General features: G+C 40.7%; 1 protein-coding gene across 1 annotated transcript in view; it reads left to right on the top strand.

The window, feature by feature from the left end:
• Positions 1-23112, top strand: part of LOC122816125 — a gene marked incomplete in the record, with an annotated part of 1432330 nt that overhangs the window by 192497 nt on the left and 1216721 nt on the right. Inside the window, 1 exon segment of the mRNA XM_044088884.1 lies at positions 20884-21066. Within this exon segment, the coding sequence (XP_043944819.1) occupies positions 20884-21066 (183 nt within the window).

Genomic DNA, 23112 nt, shown 5'->3' with positions numbered 1-23112 from the left:
ATCTGCTGAACCTAGCCTGTTATTGACCCTAGATAACATAGTCTAGATTCAGATCTGCTGAACCTAGCCTGTTATTGACCCTAGATAACATAGTCTAGATTCAGATCTGCTGAACCTAGCCTGTTATTGACCCTAGATAACATAGTCTAGATTCAGATCTGCTGAACCTAGCCTGTTATTGACCCTAGATAACATAGTCTAGATTCAGATCTGCTCAACCTAGCCTGTTATTGACCCTAGATAACATAGTCTAGATTCAGATCTGCTGAACCTAGCCTGTTATTGACCCTAGATAACATAGTCTACATTCAGATCTGCTGAACCTAGCCTGTTATTGACCCTAGATAACATAGTCTAGATTCAGATCTGCTGAACCTAGCCTGTTATTGACCCTAGATAACATAGTCTAGATTCAGATCTGCTGAACCTAGCCTGTTATTGACCCTAGATAACATAGTCTAGATTCAGATCTGCTGAACCTCGCCCGTTATTGATGCACTTGAGCGCTAAACCAGCCATCTTACATGAAGAGAGGCTTCGTCCCTGCACTCTTATAGATCCAGCCTTGTCTGAGTTTTGGATTGCTGGATGAAGGCTCATTGTGTGCTTTCCCATTGATAGATGGAGAGGGTCATGATCAGCTGCCTGTCAACTGCCAGGATCCGTTAAGTCACGCAAGCACTCAAGTCACTTAACAAGTACCGTTATGACTCCATCATAGTCCATGTTGGGGTGAATGACACGAGACAAACCTCTCTGGACTATATTAAGAGAGACGTGACTGAACTGTCAGATTGTGTGCCCCAGGCAGGTATGGTATGAACCTAGCCCTAAGCAGCATTCTACCTTCACCTAGTATGATACCACAATATAAACAAAAATTGATCGACTTTAACAATTGGCTTAACTTCTGGTGTCAGTCCAGGGGGATACAGTATTTGTCAGCTTGAGAAGAAATGGTTGACAGGCCATGCTGCTATGCCAGAGATGGTCTGTATCTGTCTCCTCTAGGCTTTCGGATACTGACAATAGTGCTTGCCTTCCTCATAGTGCCTTTTTTAGGCAATGTCAAAAACAACAAAACTTCCCACTTAACAAAATCTTGTGATAAAGTCAGGGTTCTGCTGCTTAATGCTAGGAGTCTAAAGTGGAAACTGCACTCTCTGGAAACACCCTTCACCTTGGAAGATGCTGACATCTGTGCAGTCACCAAGACATGGTTCAAAGCCATGGAGAGCACCCCGGCCGTGCTAGGCTACAATTCTTTCCATACATTCAGACCTCAGTCGGAACAGGAAAGAACTAAAACTGGAGTTGTAAAGCTGGAGTTGTATCCATTTTCATTAAAGCCAAACACACCTTGAGCCACTCCACGTCCAATTCAGTATAGGCATAATACCCTACCACATCATTGCTAGCTCTAGGTTCCTCACCATGAAACAAGAAAAGCAAACCGCATAATGGAACTTACTAGAATCACTCACCATACAGTCAAACAGCTTAGTTATGGGTGATTTCAACTATCCTTCCATTGACTGGGAAACATACACAAGCACAAACATGCTCACCAAGAACTCCCTGGACTTTGTCAATACAAATGCTCTGGAACTGATAGTCTGCACCCCCACAAGGAGCTCAAATGTTCTAGACGTAGTACTCACCAATATGGGGGATTACTGCATTCCCCTCTGTGTGATGCCCTCCCTGGTAAGATGGGACCATAAAGAAATCTCTTTTGATGTAACTACTGGGCCTGACACCCTTTCACGAACAAAAAAGCTAAAAACATTTTCCAAAGCTAACTATAGCCTACACCACCGTGGCTGCCCTAACTATAGCCTACTAAGTGATGGTATAAAAAGCTTCAACCCCCCCCCCCAATCACAGACAGTAATAACTCCTATAGAGAGGTGTACACAAATGCCCTGTATAAACACTTAAGCAACTGTATAGACTTTGGCAGTACCTGACTGGATCAAAACCAAGTCCTCCCAAAAAACAAGCCACCCCGGTGGACTTCAGGTATAAGCAGGTTACATAACAAGAGGAAGAAACTAATATCGAAGAACAAGAGGGAGATGACTCAGCAGAGGAAGAATTCCCTCCATAGCTTGAACAAGCAAATCAGAAATATTGTCAAGTCCTCTAAAGCTAATTACAAAGCTAAAATAGCTAAGGAAGATCATAAGACATTCTTTAACTACATCCGAAATCTAAATGGGAATGTCCAGCTATGTGCCAAACTGGTAGGGGATTTTACCATTCATACTATACTGGAGGAAACTGCCAACCAGCTAGCTGACAGATTTGACCCATACTTCTCCCCCTCTCCCCACCAGCCACACACCCAATGCACACCTGACACCAGTCCTCTGTCTATTATCTTTAAAGGAAAGGTCATATTTGCGCTCTCCATGACCAAAAACATGGCTTCATTGGGACCACATAATATCTCAGATTGCTTACTAAACAATCTAAAAGTGGACCTAGCAGACCCACTTGGTTCTCTTTAATCACAGCCAGAGAACTGACTTTGCTCCAGCAGAGTGGAGAACAGCAACAGTAACCCACTTGCACAAAGGGGTAGCATCAATTGACCCTGAGAACTATATACCCATAAGTCTAATCAGCCTCATCTGCAAGGCCATGGAAATAATCATCATGGACCTTATCAACAAACTGTGGTCTCTGAACCCAGAAGTAGCGAAGCAGATATTCTCCACTTGGGGTCAACCTTGTTGTGATCTTTTCGCCTCTCCTTCAAATGCGAAATGCAACAACTACTTCGCTCTAATTCCCCCACCCGGTGAATCCCCACGAGACACTCTGGTACATGCTTGGCCCCCCGGTCTCCTTTATGCTTATCCTCCTCTTCCGCTGATGTTGAAGTTTCTACAGAAAGCCAGTCGGTTGCGGAACAAGATAATCGTCATTGCCCCATTCTGGCCTCGCCAGGCTTGGTTCCTGTATCTTTGGTCTCACCTAATGAATCCTCCCTGGATTCTGGATCCCATTCCGGATCTCATATCCCATCCATTGGATCTTCCGACCCCAAACCTGGGCAACCTCAAGCTCACGGCTTGGTTGATCCAGTTCCAGGGTTAGCTAGGACTCCTGGTATCTCTTCCCAGGTCAAAGCTATTCTGGTGGCGGCACACAAGCCATCCACCAGAAAGGTCTATGATAGCAAATGGAAACGTTTTTCTATTTGGGCGGAGCACAGAGATTTATATCCTTTTACAGCTCCGTTGCCTGCGGTGTTAGATTTCCTATCAGGACTCTTCGATCAGGGCGCCAGCTCCTCTACAGTCAAGGTTCAATTGGCGGCTATCTCTCACTACCACGTAGGAAGTGACCTTGAACCGTTGATCTCCTCTAAGTTATGCAAGGCCTTTCTGAAGGGTACTTTCCTACTCAGACCCCTGGTGAAGGAAGCAGCCCGTCCTTGGGACTTAACTTTGGTATTGCAGGCACTTACAGCCCCCCCCCTTTGAACTTGCAGCTTCAGTAGATCTAAAATTTTTATCATGGAAAACTGCCTTTCTTGTAGCTATCACCTCAGCTCAAAGGGTTTCCGAACTTCAAGCCCTTTGTGCAAAACCACCTTATTTGTCCTTCCACAAAGACAGAGTCTACCTCAGGACCAATCCCTCCTTTCTTCCAAAAATTGCATGCGAATCGAATATTAACCACTCCATTAACCTACCAGTTTTTTTTCCCAACTACCAGAACAAAGGGGAATATAAGTTACATTTGTTGGATGTGCACAGACAACTGCGCTTTTATTTACACAGAACAGCTGGTCATAGGCAATCAGATCAGTTGTTCATTTCCTTTACCAAATTTAACTTAAGAAAGGCTGTTTCTAAAGTCACACTGTCCAGATGGATTTCTCAGTGTATTCTGTTGGCATATGAAAGTACTGGTCGGCCCGCACCTCTAGGAGTCCATGCCCAGTCTACCCGGTCTATCTCTACCTCAGCGGCCTTTCATTCTAGACTCTTGTTGGATGATATCTGCTCAGCAGCAACATGGGCTTCGTCTCATACCTTCATTGATCACTACAAGCTGGATATTGTCTCCAGAGGGAGAGCATCCTTTGGCTCTGCAGTGCTCCGGAACATCCTTCCTTGAGGACCGCCCAAGATTTAGGTAGCTGGGGACTCTGTCCCATAGGTTGATGCACAAATGAAGTTAACTACTTCAGATTAAGAAGCTATGTACTCACCATAACGTTCCATCTGAGTAGGTAAACTTCATTTGTCAGCAACCGATCCCCCCTCCGTCCCCCTGACCTTCGGATGTTCGAGATGTTACCTTCCTTATGGCAAGGGTATGTAGCTAGTTTTGCGGGTGATTTTTATATGCTTATCTAGCTGTGGGCAAACTCGATCTGAGGTCAGGTAGGGTTGGCAGGGGATTATGGGTAGGGGGAGGAGCTTGTAGCTCGGATCTATGCTGTTGGAAACTGCCGGCTCGGATCCGATATGGATCCGAAGACCCATAGGTTGCTGACAAATGAAGTTTACCTACTCAGATGGAACGTTATTGTGAGTACATAACTTCTTATTTTGCTGGAGCTTTGGAAGAGGAAAAGGCAGAGGATTCAGCAGAAGCTTGCTAAACAGGTGGTCGTAAGCGACCTTGAGTGTCAGATGTGCAAACTTTGGATGTCTGGGTCCTCATTTTCGAGTGGGCTGTCATTTGTGGGATTTCTGAAGCACCATTTTATAATTGTGGATCCCTATGCACCAGCACCAGCATATAATGCATGACCATCTCCCTTGATAACAACAAAATGAGTGCCAGAATCTGGAATTTGGAATGTCGCTCAAGACCATACTATGGTAACAAGAGTGTCCAGCCTGAGAGGATGTGCTAGGACCCAAAGGTATGGCAGCTTCCTGCTGGACATTTCTAGGAGTGGGGTCTCAGTAGGTACAGACATGAAAACTGGGGACTACAAAAGCACCTCACTGGCTACTACATATTCGGGAAGAGGGGAGTCTGCTGGGATGATGATGATGTCGGTGATGTCTCTGATTTCCTTCTTTTCGGGCTGCTTCTCTAAACGTTTCTTCTTTTTATTGTAGGACTTCCAAAACAGGTGACTGCTGCTAATAAATAGATTTATCAGACTGCCAAAAAGGATGTCAAGCCTTTTCTTTCCTTTCTATATCGTACTGATACTTCAGGAGTCAGATTGCCATCTTCAGGCTTTGAAAAGAAACTCTGCCCCAGGCCCTTCTAGGGCTATGTTTATGCCAGATCAGTCCTCAACAAGCTGGGTATTGCTTTGAACTAGTTATGTATGACTGAGCTGGTATTTGTATCACATTATCATAGTAGAATAGTAGGCTGTCGACCCAAAGGGGCCTTTTTAAGCCTAGACATTCCTCATAATAAAATCTGATAGGTATTGGTTCCCAAGAGTTTTGTGGGAGTATATATTCTTAGATATGGGTGGCCAAGCATTTACAAGCTTCCTCTCTCTAATAAAGATATATGTGCAAGACCAGGGGCATATTTCCTTTTCCCCATCCACTGATCCAAGTTTCACTTGAATAAATGCAAGGATGAACTCTGCTTCAAATGGATGGGAAACCTGTTCCACAGAAGAGAGAGCCTCTGAAACATATACCTGTCCCTCCAGCATGTCCTGTTTATGTTGCAGGCAAGGTTTAGGTCCCTGGATTAGATGTTCCTAATGATATTTGTTTTATGGATGTGCAACAGGTCCATTAGAGCTGGATCATAGTCTGCTTTGTAGGGCAGGCATAGTTTGGCTTTCAGCAGCCTGTAGAAGATTGAGTAAAAGGACGAAGCTTTAAGGTGAGCTGCATAAGATTTGTTTTCTACACAATATGTTCTTTTTGTGAGGGATCTCTAAGGAGAGTTCAAGTGCTGCATATCTCTGGCCAGGTACATACCAAGGGGGCATTGTACTCAATGACTGTTCTTATGAGAGCAGAGTACAATGGAACAATGACATGTCTGGATCTGGATGCCCTGCCGCTGCTTATATGTTGTGCAACATAGAATGATCTCTTCACTACTGTAAAGACTTGATCGTCAATTATCAATGACTGTTTACATGTGTTCCCAAATCCCTGACTACAGAGCCTACTGTTAAGGGTGAATTGTCAATGTAGTAGTTTGCTAGGGTGCCCTTCTTTCCAAAGGATACCATGATGCACCTTTTGGCATGGATTATTAGACCCTGACGCTGGCACTATTTATTAGTCTATGTCAGGCCTTCTTGGAGGATATTTCTGTCTTGGAGGGGAATCAGTGACCGTACCCAGTTTGCAATTATCTGCAAACTTGGTCATCCAGACGCTCTTGATATTAGCCTTGATCTCAGAGGGAGCAGCCTCAGCATTGAGTTCTGAGGCACCCCACTAATAACCATCCTGGTTGTGAAGGAAGACTGGCATATTCTAACTTCTTTCGTCCTAGCTGTAAGCCAGCTAGCTAGCCTGCAGGCAATGTAGTGGTTTACAACTAGTTTAGTCAGAGTCTCCACAATGCCAGAATGAGGTCTTGTGTCAAATGCCTTGGTCAGGTCAAGACACTTAGTCTACACCATTTCCCCCCTGTCCATTGCTTTGTTGGCCTTCTTGAAGATGTCCACCAAACTGAGTAGACAAAACTTGCCCTTGACAAACCTAAACTGATTTGGGTCCAGTGTTTGTACGTTACCAATGTCGTCACTTAGGACATCCAGGATTATTTTCTCCATGGTTTTGAATATCAGGCTAGTCATGCGTATGTGTCAGTAATTTCTGGGGTCCATGGATGGCCTACCGTTGTGCAGTCATAGCCATTTCAGTTCACCATGTGTTTAGTATAAAGTCTGTTTGCAGGCTGTGGTTACATAGTGATCTGATGCTGCCTTTTTTGTCCATTCCTGAATGGACTGGTCTTGGATCCAACCTAGGAACTGGCCACAACCACTTACATCTTTTGTATCTGGTGTGCAAAGTCTTCCCCCTACCCATAATCCCTGCGAATAGCATAAGCTACATCCAGATCTCACTTGAAGAGCTACAGTGGATCTTGGTACTCAGGACAGTCTTGCATAGAATATTTGAAGTTTCACTTTAGATAAGTCCCTCTTTCCCCTTTACTTTTTACCTTTACAGTTGCACACACATACAAACACACACACACACATACAAACACACACACACACATACAAACACATGCATCTATACATATATATATATAGGAGCGCTACAGAATCCTGAAAGCCTAAAATCCTGAAACCCAAAATCCTGAGACCAAAATCTCGAAAGTTCAAAATACTGAAAACTCAAAATCCTGAAAACACACAGGATACCAACACTTAATATATTCCAGCACAAGAACATACAGAAACAAATAAAACACAAACCATATTACTCTTCTCCAAGTATAAGCAGGGGGCAAGCCCCCCCTGCACCCCCCATGTGGGGGGCTGTGCCCCCCACAACCCCTGCTACTTAAAAATATATCAACTCCGAGATTGCACTTAGTGTACTGAAGTGCAATCTCAGAGTTGTTATATTTTAGTAGCAGCGGGTGTGGGGGGGTGCAGGGGGGCTTCCCCTCCTGCATATAGTTGAAGGGTAATATGTTTCTGTATGTACTTGTGCTGGAATATAGTAAGTGCTGGTATCCTGTGTGTTTTCAGGATTTTGAGTTTTCAGTATTTTCTGAACTTTCGAGATTTTGGTCTCAGAATTTTGGTCTTCAGGATTTTGGGCTTTGAGGATTCTGTAGCACTCCTATATATAGATATATATATATATATATATATATATATATATATATATATATATATATATATATATATATATATGTATATATGTATCTATGGATCTAGGACTTTTGATCGAAAGCTCAAATGTCCAAATCCATAATTACCGAACACACTTTAATGAAAGCGCTTTCACCGAAAAAGTGCTTTCTTTAAAGTATGCTAAAAAAAAGATTAAAACATTAAATCTACTGCTATGCAGGGGGGCAAGCCCCCCTGCACCCCCCTGCATTAATATTCTTACTCCGAGGTCGCACTACAGTGGAGAAAAGGGAATTTTCCCTTATCTGCACCATACAACCGGCACAACAAGCATACTTACCCAAAAGTGCTGCTTTTGTGAACAGCACTTTCGGTTAAGTATTTTCGCCGATTAAGGTTTCGGTGGAAAGTGCAGTCAGGGATCTGTATAGATCCCATATGTGTATATTTATATATATACACACACACACACACACACACATATATATATATATATATATATATATATATATATATATATATATATATATATATATATATATACACACACGTACACACTCACACACACACACATATATATATATATATATATATATATATATATATATATATATATACACACACACACACACACACACACACACACATATATATATATATATATATATATATATATATATATATACACACACACACACACACACATATATATATATATATATATATATATATATATACACACACACACACACACACACACACATATATATATATATATATATATATATATACACACACACACACACATATATATATATATATATATATATATACACACACACACACACACACATATATATATATATATATATATATATATATATATATACACACACACACACACACACATATATATATATATATATATATATATATATATATATACACACACACACACACACACACATATATATATATATATATATATATATATATATATATATATATATATATATACACACACACACACACACACACACACACACACACACATATATATATATATACACACACACACACACACACACACACACACATATATATATATATACACACACACACACACACACATATATATATATATATATATATACACACACACACACACACACAAACACACACACACACACACACACACACACACACACACACACACACACACACACACACACACACATAAATACGCATAAAACTTTTTCCCTCCTTCCTTTTATTACTTAATTCTCCTCTATTATATCTTGTTTTCTTTCTTTCTTATTTTCCCTTATTATAAAACTTAAAAAAATATTTATCTAAATTTTTTAGGTACTTTAACCTCCCTTTTTTTGCAAACAACATCAGACAAGCCATCAGATTTTAAAAAGTATATTGCTTGCTGTCACAAGCTTCTGAATTCTATAGTCATGAGAAATCCATTTATTGTCTCCGGCCCTCTTAACTAGAGATACCTTCCTCTATTTGTGAAGTCTTTGGTCAGAGAACTTTAACTCTGAGGAGAAACAACTTATATTGAAGAGTCTCCTACAACCAACCTCAGGAGGCAAGCGTTTTTCAGTGTCAGAGAAATCAGGGGCTGCTACCTCTTCCCCTTAAAAAAAGGCTGATAAGAAAGACAGACATAAGAAGACAGAAAAAGACAAGCCCAAGTCTTCAAAAAAAGTCTCCCACCCTGGCAACTTCATTTGTTCTGGCCCCAATAACTCAAACACCTAAACTGTTGGAGCCAAAGCTGTTCTGTTTTTGAATCCTATAATCATCAGATCCACTATGCCACCAAAGTTGTCACTGGAAGCTGTCTCTTATTCTTCAAGATAGACCCAGACATCCTTCCAGGAATCTTTCCTCTATGTTTTCCTTAAGGTCAGTCAGATCCACGCAGAATCTCATAGAAGCACTTTGGACCCAGATCCAGTTGGGGGTTCTCCCGACACTAACCACTGTTAGATCCGAGAGACATATCTCACTCTGTAAGTCTTTAGCAGCTTTTTCTCCAATACATTCTCTAGGATCTGAGCCCAATGGATCCATCTTTAACCCAAGGCAGGTCTGCATTAGAGCCAAGGTTATATTCTTCCTCAACTCCGATGAGTTCTCTGACAAAATCTGATCCAGCATGCTCAGATCTGTCGGAATCTCAGAGCAGGACTGTTGGCATCAACTCTGATAGGTTGAGATCAGATCTGAAATCTTCAGATCCATTTCTCCCCTTTGGTGCATTGGCTGTAGATAGTTTGACTCCAATGTCAGCCTTCATCTGAGTTGGACAGATTCCAGGTTTAAACCACCTTCATGGGTTTTGGCTGTGGAGGTGGGGCTCAGCAGATCTGTCTCTGGCTCAGCATTTGAGGCTTTTGAGAGAATCTTCTCCCAGCCAAGAGAGAGATCTGTCATTTCTGAACTGGATCCGACCTATCCTCATAGGATCTCCCAGGGTCCAAAGCCTACTCTCCCTGTCTTGTCTGGGCAGCCAGTTTTGGAAAGCTTTCAGCCCATTCTCTGCAGAGAATCCATCTCTGTTTCCAAGTCCTCTCCTTAAGCTCCCATGGCAGAGGTCCAGCAGAAACATAAGTGCAAGAGGAGGCACTTAGATTCCCCTGAGGAATCTCGTACCACTGATACTGATTTCAATGCAGGAGAGGGTCCCCCTAGATCCCCCTTTGAGGACATCTCATTCATGGAGAATCTGCAACTTCTTATACAGAGAGGGGTATGGTCCTCTCAAGATCCTTCTCAGAGGAGTCAGTGTTCATTGAAGCTTTTAGTTCTGGCCCATCTACTTCTTGGGTGAATTCCACCACCAATGAGATGATGACCTAATCTCATCACAGGCATGGAAAGAACCGGGCATGGCTGAACCTATCCCTAACAAGCCTGATAAATTTTTAGTCGGTCCTAAAGATAGACTCCATTTGAGCAACAGTCCTTCTGTAGATTCTATGGTAGTGGCAGCAGACACTAAGAAGGAGCTGATGGAAGAGAGCTCCTTTGTCCACCCACCCAACAGAGTCACATGCATTCGAGCTTTGAGAAGCATTTACATGCTTCATCTACCTTTTCAGTGAGAAAGTTGAAATGCCTGGTGCATATCCCATGTATCACCTGCTTCCTGAGAGATGTGACCAACAAGATCGCCAAATCTCTTCCAGGTACCCTCTCTGTGGATGAAAGGAAGGCTATTGGCTCACAATTGGGTATCTTACAATCACTTTCCAATGCCTGTATGCTCCTTATTCTAATGGCACAGAGGGTGCATCTGGAGCAACTACTACTGGCATTTCCATCAGGAGGCACTCCTGGAGGCGGCTTTGTGACTTTGCAGAACATTTCAAGATGTCCTTCATCAATGCCCTTATGATGAGTCAACCTTGTTTGTTTCTAAATTCAAAGAAACTATCCACGTCAAGACACCCTTGCCCTCATCTTTAGAGTGAGGTATCTCCAGACATGAGAAAGATGATGAATCCCTTTCTGCTGTAGGGATCAAATCTCCAGATGTGAGAAGGATGATGAATCCCTTTCTGCTGTAGGGATCAAATTCACAAAACCTCAATGGAACTTTTCCAGACATCAAAAGTGAGGTAAGAGGATGTGGTTTTGAAAGCCCTAGGGGTTTGCGTCAGATGCTTCTGGAGGAAGAGCTCCCCAAAGCCGAATGGAAAACTCCTAGCATGAATGTTACCCAAGAGCAGTGGTAGTCCACAAAACCAATGCTTCAGGGGACTTTCTCAGAGAAGCCTTTATGATGCTCCTGAATGTTTGTCTGACTATCATATTCTGGAGGCAGTCTGGGGCACTTATCTCTGCACCCAACAACCTGGATGCTCATCACTCAAGATGAATGGGCGCAGAAGATAGTAACCAGAGGCTATATCGTACTATTTCATACTCCCCGATCATTTCAGAAATTCTTAATGTTCCACCCTCACAAAGGGAAGTATCCACTTCAGAAATAGAGAAGCTACTAAGAGATCAAGTGTTCCAAGAGGTCCAATCAGACCAGAAAGGATCTGGGATTTGCTCAAGATTCTTTTTAGTGCCAAAGAAAAACGAGGACCTAATGCCAATTTTGGACCTAAGTTAACTGAAACAAAAAAATTCTAGATGTTCACAGTTCATTCCTTTCTTGCATTATTAAGTTTATTAAGGAAGGATGATTGGGTGTGCTTGACTGGTCTTGAGAATGTGTGCTGCTATGTAAAGATGGACAGGCGATACAGAAAGTATCTTTGCTTCCAGCTGGGAGCCAGTCACTTCTAATTCAGAGCTCTTCCCTTTGAACTCACCACAGCCCCCTGGATGCTCACCAAGTGTATGGCAGTGGTAGCTGCTCATCTACGACTCCAGAGTTTCCGAGTATTCCCATACCTGGACAACTGGCTCATCACTGCATCTATCAGGAATCTACTCATTCTAGCAAGGGAGTCCTTACTGCAACTCTGTATGGACTTAGGAATCACAGTGAACTTTGAAAAGTCCAGGTTACAACCAGTTCAGTCTCCAGAATTTATTGCAGCAGCTTTGGTCACAAGATCTCTGATAGTGAAGCTTCCTCCTTCAAGAACTCCATCTCTTCACCAGTAAGTAGTAAGTTCTAGAACTTCTATCCTACCAAAAGCCACCAGCAAGATTAGTCCTTCATCTTTTAGGTTCCATGGCTGCTTTAATCATGTTAGTTCATCTGGCCAGATTTTACATGCATGTTTTTCAGTGGACCCTGGCAGTTCAGTGTTTAATTAGCGAACAACCCTTATCCTTTCCAGAGAGTCTAACAAATGTCTGCGGGGTACACATCCACTGGTGGCTAGAGTCACCATTTGTTATACAGAGACAACCTTTCATTCTGCCATTTCCAGACGATACTGAGACTATGGATGCTTCCCAGCTGGGGTGGGGGACATTATCTGGGAAAGACAGTTCTTGGCACATGGTTTCAGACAGAGGCCAGTATTCACATCAGTATGTTGGAGTTGAGAGCAATCCTCCTAGCATTGCATTCTTTTCTGGACTCTCCCCCCTTTGATGGGATCTCCATACAGAGAGACAGACAACATGGCAGTCGTCTGGTAGATCAACAAATACGGAGGAATCAGATCTTATCCTCAGAGTCAAGAGGCCATGAGAGTGTCATAATGGCGATATCATCTCACTGCTTTCTAAATACAACACATATCCAGGGAAATCCAGTGCGCTAGTACACAAGCTGATCTAAATACAACACGTATCCAGGGAAATCCAGTGCGCTAGTACACAAGCTGATCTAAATACGAAATCCAGTGCGCTAGTACAAGCTGATCTAAATATCCAGGGAAATCCAGTGCGCTAGTACACAAGCTGATCTAAATACAACACGTATCCAGGGAAATCCAGTGCGCTAGTACACAAGCTGAACAGATCCATTTTTGATCCCTCAACTCAGTAGTAACAGAGCGGATTTTTAGCTGTTGGGACTGACCTTGTTGTGATCCCTTTCTCTCTCTCCCCACAACACTAAATGCAGCAAGTTCTTCACTCTAATTCCTAACAAGGGGGAGTCACCTTGGGATGCTGTAATGCATCCTTGGCCCCTGGGTCTCCTTTAAGCTCCCCCCCCGACACCTCTGATTCCAAAATTCTTACAGAAAGCATTGATGATGAAGGTCAAAGTAATCATTTTACCACTTTATTGGTCTGAAAAGGTGGGATTTTCATCCTCTGGCCTCATCTAATTCAGCCATCTTGGGTTCTGGACTCAGACCCAGATTTACTTTCTCACCAATCTGAGCTGTCTCACCCGAACATTCAATCCCTCAAGCTAACTGCATGATTTCAATGATGGATTAACAGTTTAGGTTGTCATCTCCAATTGTACACATTTTGTCTTCCTCTCAGAAAACCTTCATTAGGAATGTTTTTAGAAGTAAATTGGAAAAGGTTTACTATTTGGGTTGTAGATAAAAATATTGATGCTTTTTCAGCTTCCCTTCCATCTATTTTGGACTTCCTTTCGCATCTTTTTCAAAGTGGTGCCAGTTATTCCACTATTAAAGTTCAGTTAGCTGCAATTTCCTAATTTTAAATAAGCAAGACTCATACACCCATAGCTTCCCTTAGATTGTTCAAGGATTTTCTTCAGGACAATTTCTTAGTCAGACCTCCACTTAGAGACCGAGTCCCTTCATGGGATATTACTATTCATTTTCAGGCCATGATGGCAAAGACAAAGGCAGTGCTGGGCTGTATTGCAATTTGTCTGTCATATCCCCCCATACACACACAGCTTTTACAACGGGTGGAAATAGATTGAAATTTGTATTGTGGGTCTGAACTCAGGGAGTTTACAAACTTGTACTTGAGTAGGAGAAGGTTCTTATCAAGGCATCTTGTTTTTTTTTTTTTAAGAATATTGCCCTACTTTAGACCATTAAACCTCCATCTTTGTTTATGACATGACTGTATTCCATGCAAAGCTGCCATCTCACTTAGACTGCTATGCCTTGTCCTTTACCCCCGGCTTAGAGAAGGACACTTGGTGCATAAAAAACAGGTGCAAAATTCCATGTTAAGGCTTTAGGCTAAAGATCTATGACTTGTCACACACTATCTCAACCGCAGACTTGAAGTGGCTGCCAATCATTGCCAGATCTATTTCTAAGATTCTTATTTTTATTTTATAAGCCTATCAAGGCCCAGGTCCAATCAGTGACAATTAGATTGGGGGGGTGTTAAATCCTACCATTACCACCAATGTTAAGGCTGAGGTCCAGGTCCATTTGGTGACATACAGATAGGGGTTTGAACCTCACCACTGCTGTCAGATAAAAAAGACTGGAGTTAAACCATCTAGAGCTTGAAGCATTTAAGAGAATAAAATAGCTTGAGGTACAAAGGGGAATGAAAGCAAGTCAGAGAAAATGAGAATTAGTGCCAGGATGGTTCAGATGTAACTCCTCTGCTAATGGATCAGTCAGTGCATGCTGTCTCAAAGTTAATGATGTGGATTGTTTGAAGTATGGTAAGTCAAACAATGTTTATTTGAATGTTTTAACTGACATTAAAAGTGTATGTTTAGAAATTTTGAAAGCACAGAAGAAAGGCAGATGATGGCTTGAGTGATTAGACTGTAGAAATATGCACTTTTATTGGGGGTGAGGGGATATCATATCACTACAGGTCTCGTGTTGAGGGAGCATCCAGTTCTGTGCCTGAGGAAAAGAGAATCTGTTAGGCAGACTAGGAGTCTGACACGACTGAAGGATGGGAAGGACACTCAACCTCAACCTAGCTAGTAGGTCACAACTATACAATAAGGAGGAAGTTGAATATAAGGGGGCCCATTCGGGCAGCCTAAGTCATCACAGCAGTTACTATAGGCAAAAGGAGGAGCCAACAGTTTTAGTATGCTGATGGGTCAGTGTAACTAAAGGGTGCATGAACAGTACCAATGTCCATAAAGACAAGGTGGGGAGTACATCTTCTGGAAGACACCAAGCAGGAGAAGCCCTATGACATAGGTAGGCTGTCTAGAGACAATGACTGCACTGAAGTACCACAAGGGATTGTACGATTGTACCTTATATCCCCAGGGAAGAGAAATAAACCATTATCAAGAGAGATGCAGTATTAGATGCAACAATTGTTAAGCATGCAGTGGTTATAAGGGAACAATACTTGTCCAGGCCGTTTACCCATTCAGCTTCTTTGGAGGCACACCTTTTCAGGTACCATTGGCCACAGGTTGCTTAGATTGGGAAGAGCAGCAAGGTTAAAAGAAGGTGGCAATCTTTGATGATATCCCAACAAATTTGTTTTGATGATACAGTTCCTTGTGTACATGTTGTTACAGCCAGGGAGTGAGACAAGGATATGGGAAAGGCAGCAGGAGGGAGATCAAGCCAGTGGCCACACCTCCAACCAAAGTTATTGATGTGACTATTTCAGGGGAGGGACGGTTAGTAGCAGAAATCCTGAATCTGAGCCACAGCCATTGGAAAGACACGGACACTCCTTGGAAGGGACTACTTCAACGGGAAATTTAGGTGGTCAGAGCAAACCTGAATTTATGGCACTGTTGTTAGAAGATATCAGACTGCCTTTGGAAGGGGATCTCCAGATGGTCATAAAGAAAAAGTTGAAACAGGCTTAGCTCTCAGACACTAATTTACAGAACTTGAGAAAGGTAGCCAAGGAAGTCACCGATCCTTAAGGACAGGGAAGTCCAAATACTGGTGCAAAGGGTCATTCTGTAATAAAGGTAATTTCGAGGAGGGCTAATGGGAGAAGTGATACATCAACTGGTAGTGCCAAGGACCTACAGTAGAAATTTCTGGTCATAGCTGATGATATCCTCTTTTTAGATCATATGGCATAAAATGTATAAAAAGGTTTGTGCAAATTTGTATTGGATAGGTGCTGTAAAGTACTTGAAGGGATGTTGCAAATCATGAGGGCAGAGACAAAAGGTTGACAAGGCAGGAGGTAAATCCCATGCTGCTTTGATGTCATTATCCATTACTGAAAAACAGTTTCAAGAGCGTAGCTGTGAAGACTGTGGGGTCTGCTAGTACTGTATGCTCCTAGTGGTGATGGACTAAGCTACTAAATAGCCTGAGGAAGTACCTCTGTCCTCTATTTAGACAAAGAAAGTGGCAATCACTTTGCTAGAAAGTTTCAGCAGTGGAGATTTCCCAAGAAAAGTACTAGCACACAGGTAACATTTGCAGAACATTGTACACGAAAGACTACATTGAAACATTTACAGACCATTGTACACAAAAGACTACATTGAAACATCTGCAGACCACTGTACACGAAAGACTACATTGAAACATCTGCAGACCATTGTACACGAAAAACTACATTGAGACATTTGCAGACCATTGTACGCGAAAGACTACATTGAAACATTTGCAGACCATTGTACATGAAAGACTACATTGAAACATTTGCAGACCATTGTACATGAAATACTGCATTGAAACATTTACAGACCATTGTACATGAAAGAGTACATTGAAACATTTGCAGACCATTGTACACTAAAGACTACATTGAAACATTTGCAGACCATTGCACATGAAAGACTAAATCGAAGCATTTGCAGACCATTGTACAATAAAGACTACGTTGAAACATTTGCAGACCATTGCACATGAAAAACAACATTGAAACATTTACAGGCCATTGTGCATGAAATACTAAATTGAAACATTTGCAGACCATTGTACACTAAAGGCTACATTGAAACACTTGCAGACAATTGTACAGTAAAGTCTACATTGAAACATTTGCAGACCATAGTACACTAAATACTACATTGAAACATTTGCAGAATATTGTACACTAAAGGCTACATTGAAACATTTGCAGAATATTGTACACTAAAGGCTACATTGAAACACTTGCAGACAATTGTACAGTAAAGTCTACATTGAAACATTTCCAGACCATAGTACACTAAATACTACATTGAAACATTTGCAGAATATTGTACACTAAAGGCTACACTGAAACATTTGCAGACTATTGTACACTAAAGGCTACATTGAAACATTTGCAGACCATTGTACACTAAAGTCTACATTGAAACATTTGCAGACTATTGTACACTAAAGGCTACATTAAAACATTTGCAGACCATTGTACACTAAATGCTACATTGAAACATTTGCAGACCATTGTACACTAAAGGCTACATTGAAACATTTGCAGACCATAGTACACCAAATACTACAATGAAACATTTGCAGACTATTGTACACTAAAGGCTACATTGAAACATTTGCAGACCATAGTACACTAAATACTACAGTGAAACATTTGCAGACTATTGTACACTAAAGGCAACATTGAAACACTTGCAGACCATTGTACACTAAAGTCTACATTGAAACATTTGCAGACCATAGTAAACTAAATACTACATTGAAACATTTGCAGACTATTGTACACTAAAGGCTACATTGAAACATTTGCAGACCATTGTACACTAAAGGCTACATTGAAACATTTACAGACCATTGTACACTAAAGGCTACATTGAAACATTTGCAGACCATTGTACACTAAAGGCTACATTGAAACATTTGCAGACCATTGTACACTAAAGGCTACATTGAAACATTTGCAGACCATAGTACACTAAATACTACAATGAAACATTTGAAGACTATTGTACACTAAAGGCTACATTGAAACATTTGCAGACCATTGTACACTAAAGGCTACATTGAAACATTTGCAGACCATTGTACACTAAAGGCTACATTGAAACATTTGCAGACCATTGTACACTAAAGGCTACATTGAAACATTTACAGACCATTGTACACTAAAGGCTACATTGAAACATTTGCAGACCATTGTACACTAAAGGCTACATTGAAACATTTGCAGACCATTGTACACTAAAGGCTACATTGAAACATTTGCAGACCATAGTACACTAAATACTACAATGAAACATTTGCAGACTATTGTACACTAAAGGCTACATTGAAACATTTGCAGACCATTGTACACTAAAGGCTACATTGAAACATTTGCAGACCATTGTACACTAAAGGCTACATTGAAACATTTGCAGACCATTGTACACTAAAGGGAACATTGAAACACTTGCAGACCATTGTACACTAAAGGCTACATTGAAACATTTGCAGACCATAGTACACTAAATACTACATTGAAACATTTGCAGACTATTGTACACTAAAGTCTACATTGAAACATTTGCAGACCATAGTACACTAAATACTACATTGAAACATTTGCAGAATATTGTACACTAAAGGCTACATTGAAACACTTGCAGACCATTGTACACTAAAGTCTACATTGAAACATTTGCAGACCATAGTACACTAAATACTACATTGAAACATTTGCAGACTATTGTACACTAAAGGCTACATTGAAACATTTGCAGACCATTGTACACTAAAGTCTACATTGAAACATTTGCAGACCATAGTATACTAAATACTACACTGAAACATTTGCAGACTATTGTACACTAAAGGCTACATTGAAACATTTGCAGACCATTGTACAATAAATACTACACTGAAACATTTGCAGACTATTGTACACTAAAGGCTACATTGAAACATTTGCAGAATATTGTACACTAAAGGCTACATTGAAACACTTGCAGACCATTGTACACTAAAGTCTACATTGAAACATTTGCAGACTGTTGTACACTAAAGGCTACATTGAAACTTTTGCAGACCATTGTACACTAAAGGCTACATTGAAACATTTGCAGACCATTGTACACTAAAGGCTACATTGAAACATTTGCAGAATATTGTACACTAAAGGCTACATTGAAACACTTGCAGACAGTTGTACAGTAAAGTCTACATTGAAACATTTGCAGACCATAGTACACTAAATACTACATTGAAACATTTGCAGACTATTGTACACTAAAGGCTACATTGAAACATTTGCAGACCATTGTACACTAAAGGCTACATTGAAACATTTGCAGACCATTGTACACTAAAGGCTACATTGAAACATTTGCAGACCATTGTACACTAAAGGCAACATTGAAACACCTGCAGACTATTGTACACTAAAGTCTACACTGAAACATTTTCAGACCACAGTACTCTAAATACTACATTGAAACATTTGCAGACTATTGTACACTAAAGGCTACATTGAAACATTTGCAGACCATAGTACACTAAATACTACATTGAAACATGTGCAGAATATTGGACACTAAAGGCTACATTGAAACATTTGCAGAATATTGTACACTAAAAGCTACATTGAAACACTTGCAGACAATTGTACAGTAAAGTCTACATTGAAACATTTGCAGACCATAGTACACTAAATACTACATTGAAACATTTGCAGAATATTGTACACTAAAGGCTACATTGAAACACTTGCAGACCATTGTACACTAAAGGCTACATTGAAACATTTGCAGACCATTGTACACTAAAGGCTAAATTGAAACATTTGCAGACCATTGTACACTAAAGTCTACATTGAAACATTTGCAGACCATTGTACACTAAAGGCTAAATTGAAACATTTGCAGACCATTGAACACTAAAGCCTACATTGAAACACTTGCAGACCATTGTACACTAAATACTACATTGAAACATTTGGAGACCATAGCAAGCAGGAGTACAAGAGGTACCTGCCCGTCTCCTCTCTTCATACAAATATTATATTTTATTTTTTGAAGTATGAAGGGCGTGTACTACAGATGCTTGCAAGCTAGTAGCTTGCAACACACCTGCTCAAAAATAGGAAGTATTTGAACTCCCTATAGCTCGATCCCTCATTTGTATGTAGCCATGCCATCACCTGATCCTGTAAAACAATACAGGCCTACCAAACCTTAAACTCTAACCTAATACTTCTAGCCATTTTCTAGCCTGAGTCCTCTCTCCCTTAACTTAAACCTCCAGTCCATCTCTCTAACCTTAAAGTCTCTAATTGCTCCCTAAACGTGCAGCTCCAATAAACCCCTCCCTATACCTAAATTCCCTTTCCACTCCCTAAACCTAAAACTTTCTTGCTACTCCCTAACCCTAAAGCTCCCTTTCCACTCCCAATTCCTAAAATCCCCCTCTCAGTCCCTTCCATAGCTGCTTGAACAGCCTACATGAACTAGAAGGCACTGTTGTCCCTGGTTTCAAAACTGTTTTTTTTTTTTTTTTTTTTTTTTGTGTGTTCTTTGGATTTGAGACTGTGTAAGTTTTATGCTTTAAAGCTTTACAGAGCTGTTCTTAGTTCTGAAAAGGAGCCATACTTTAACGTTTTTTGGAATTCTTTTCATGAATTAGATTATAATTAGAAAAAAATAAAGATTTTGATATTAATTTGGTTTTAGAAGAATACAGAGAAACATCCTGGAAGTTGCGCAGGTAACATGTGAGGTTAGTTTGTTGGTACTAGACAGTGCCCTTTTTTCAGTGTTTTGAGTTTAAACAAATGGCATACCAAGCCCAGTATAATTTAGATTTAGGTATTGTTAAATAAAATAAATTGAAAATGCAACTGAAACTCTGTTTTTGATTCTGCAGTGCTGTTGTCCAAGTCACAGCTCGTATGGGAATTACAGGAATATTTGGAGAACGTGGGTTGGAATGGATAGCAACTCTGAGGACATCAACCAGCATTGATGGTGGAGTCCAGCTGAAAAAGGGACAAGAAATGAAAATGTTTTTCAACACACCTGAGGAGTCGATGGACTTGTTTGATATCAGGTAAAATATGAGTAATATAAAAACTTATAATATTGTAAGAAACTGCAATGGTCTTCTTTAGCCTTTTATTTTGTGATTTCTGTATAATCCTTCATCTGAACAATTTCTTCAATTAGTTGTAAATCCATCAAGGGACCAGAGACCACTTCCCATCCAGCACATTTCTTCCAGTAATAGAAGAAAAGATATGTGGAAGTATTTTAACAGCAGAAAGGCAAGGAGAGATATCATTGCAGAAATTATTAGAAATATATAGAGTTAAGAAGATGAAAAAGTGCTTCAGGGGCACTGAACTGTTATTTTTTTAAGTGGGTCTTGTTTCTCTTCTCTTACGTAATAGGAGCTCATGTCAGCTGGTTCTGTTCCTAGTCTGCAGTCTAAATAAATAAAATATCTAAACTACTGTTTGAGTTTGGAATTTGGTGCAGGCAACTAGCGGTTGAGCTGTCTACCACTTACTACCGAGAAATAAATCTCTCATCTGTTAATGAACTGCTGTCTACCACTTACTACAGAGAAATAAAGCTCTTACCTGTTAATGACCTGCTGTCTACCATTTACTACTGAGACAAAAAGCTCTGACCTGTTAATGAGCCACTGTCTACCATTTACTACTGAGACAAACAGCTCTGACCTGTTAATGAGCCACTGTCTACCATTTACTACTGAGACAAACAGCTCTGACCTGTTATTGAGCCACTGTCTACCATTTACTACCGAGAAATAAAGCTCTGACCTGTTAATTGGCTGCTGTCTACCATTTACTACTGAGAAATAAAGCCCTGACCTGTTAATGAGCTTCTGTCTACCATTTACTGCCAGGAGATAAAGCTCTGACCTGTTAATGACCTGATGTCTACCATTTACTACAGAGAAATAAAGCTCTAACATCTTAATGAGCTCCTGTCTACACTTACTACTTAGAGATAAATCTTTGACCTATTAATCAGCTGCTGTCTACCACTTACCACTGAGAAATAAATCGCTGACCTGTTAATGACCTGCTGTCTACCATTTACTACTGAGAGATAAAGCTCTGACCTGTTAATGAACTGCTGTCTACCATTTACTACCGAGAAATAAAGCTCTGACCTGTTAATGAGCCACTGTTTACCATTTACTACCGAGAAATAAACCTCTGACCTGTTAAAGAGCTGCTGTCTACCATTTACTACCAAGAGATAAAGCTCTGACCTGTTAATGAGCTCCTGTCTACCATTTACTACCGAGAGATAAAGCTCTGACCTGTTAATGAGCTGCTGTCTACCATTTACTACCAAGAGATAAAGCTCTGGCCTGTTAATGAGCCACTGTTTACCATTTACTACCGAGAAATAAACCTCTGACCTGTTAAAGAGCTGCTGTCTACCATTTACTACCAAGAGATAAAGCTCTGACCTGTTAATGAGCTCCTGTCTACCATTTACTACCGAGAAATAAAGCTCTGACCTGTTAATTGACTGCTGTCTACCATTTACTACCGAGAAATAAAGCTCTGACCTGTTAATTGACTGCTGTCTACCATTTACTACCGAGAAATAAAGCTCTGACCTGTTAATTGGCAGCTGTCTACCATTTACTACTGAGAGTTAAAGCTCTGACCTGTTAATGACCTGCTGTCTATCATTTACTACAGAGAGATAAAGCTCTGACCTGTTAATCAGCTCCTGTCTACCATTTACTACCGAGAGATAAAGCTCTGACCTGTAAATGACCTGCTGTCTACTATTTACTACTGAGAGATAAAGCTCTGACCTGTTAAAGAGCTCCTGTCTACCATATCCTATATAGAGATAAAGCTCTGACCTGTAAATGACCTGCTGTCTACTATTTACTACTGAGAGATAAAGCTCGGACCTGTTAAAGAGCTCCTGTCTACCATTTACTACCGAGAAATAAAGCTCTGACTTGTTAATTGGCTGCTATCTATCATTTACTACCGAGAGGTAAAGCTCTGAATTGTTAATGAGCTGAGGTCTAACATTTACTACCGAGAGATAAATCTCTGACCTGTTAATGAGCTGCTGTCTACCATTTACTACCGAG

Source organism: Protopterus annectens, chromosome 12.part0 (genome assembly GCF_019279795.1).
Source record: "Protopterus annectens isolate FY-2018-M chromosome 12.part0, PAN1.0, whole genome shotgun sequence".
Classification (NCBI taxonomy): Eukaryota; Metazoa; Chordata; order Ceratodontiformes; family Protopteridae; genus Protopterus; species Protopterus annectens.
This window is presented reverse-complemented; position numbering and strand designations above follow the sequence as displayed.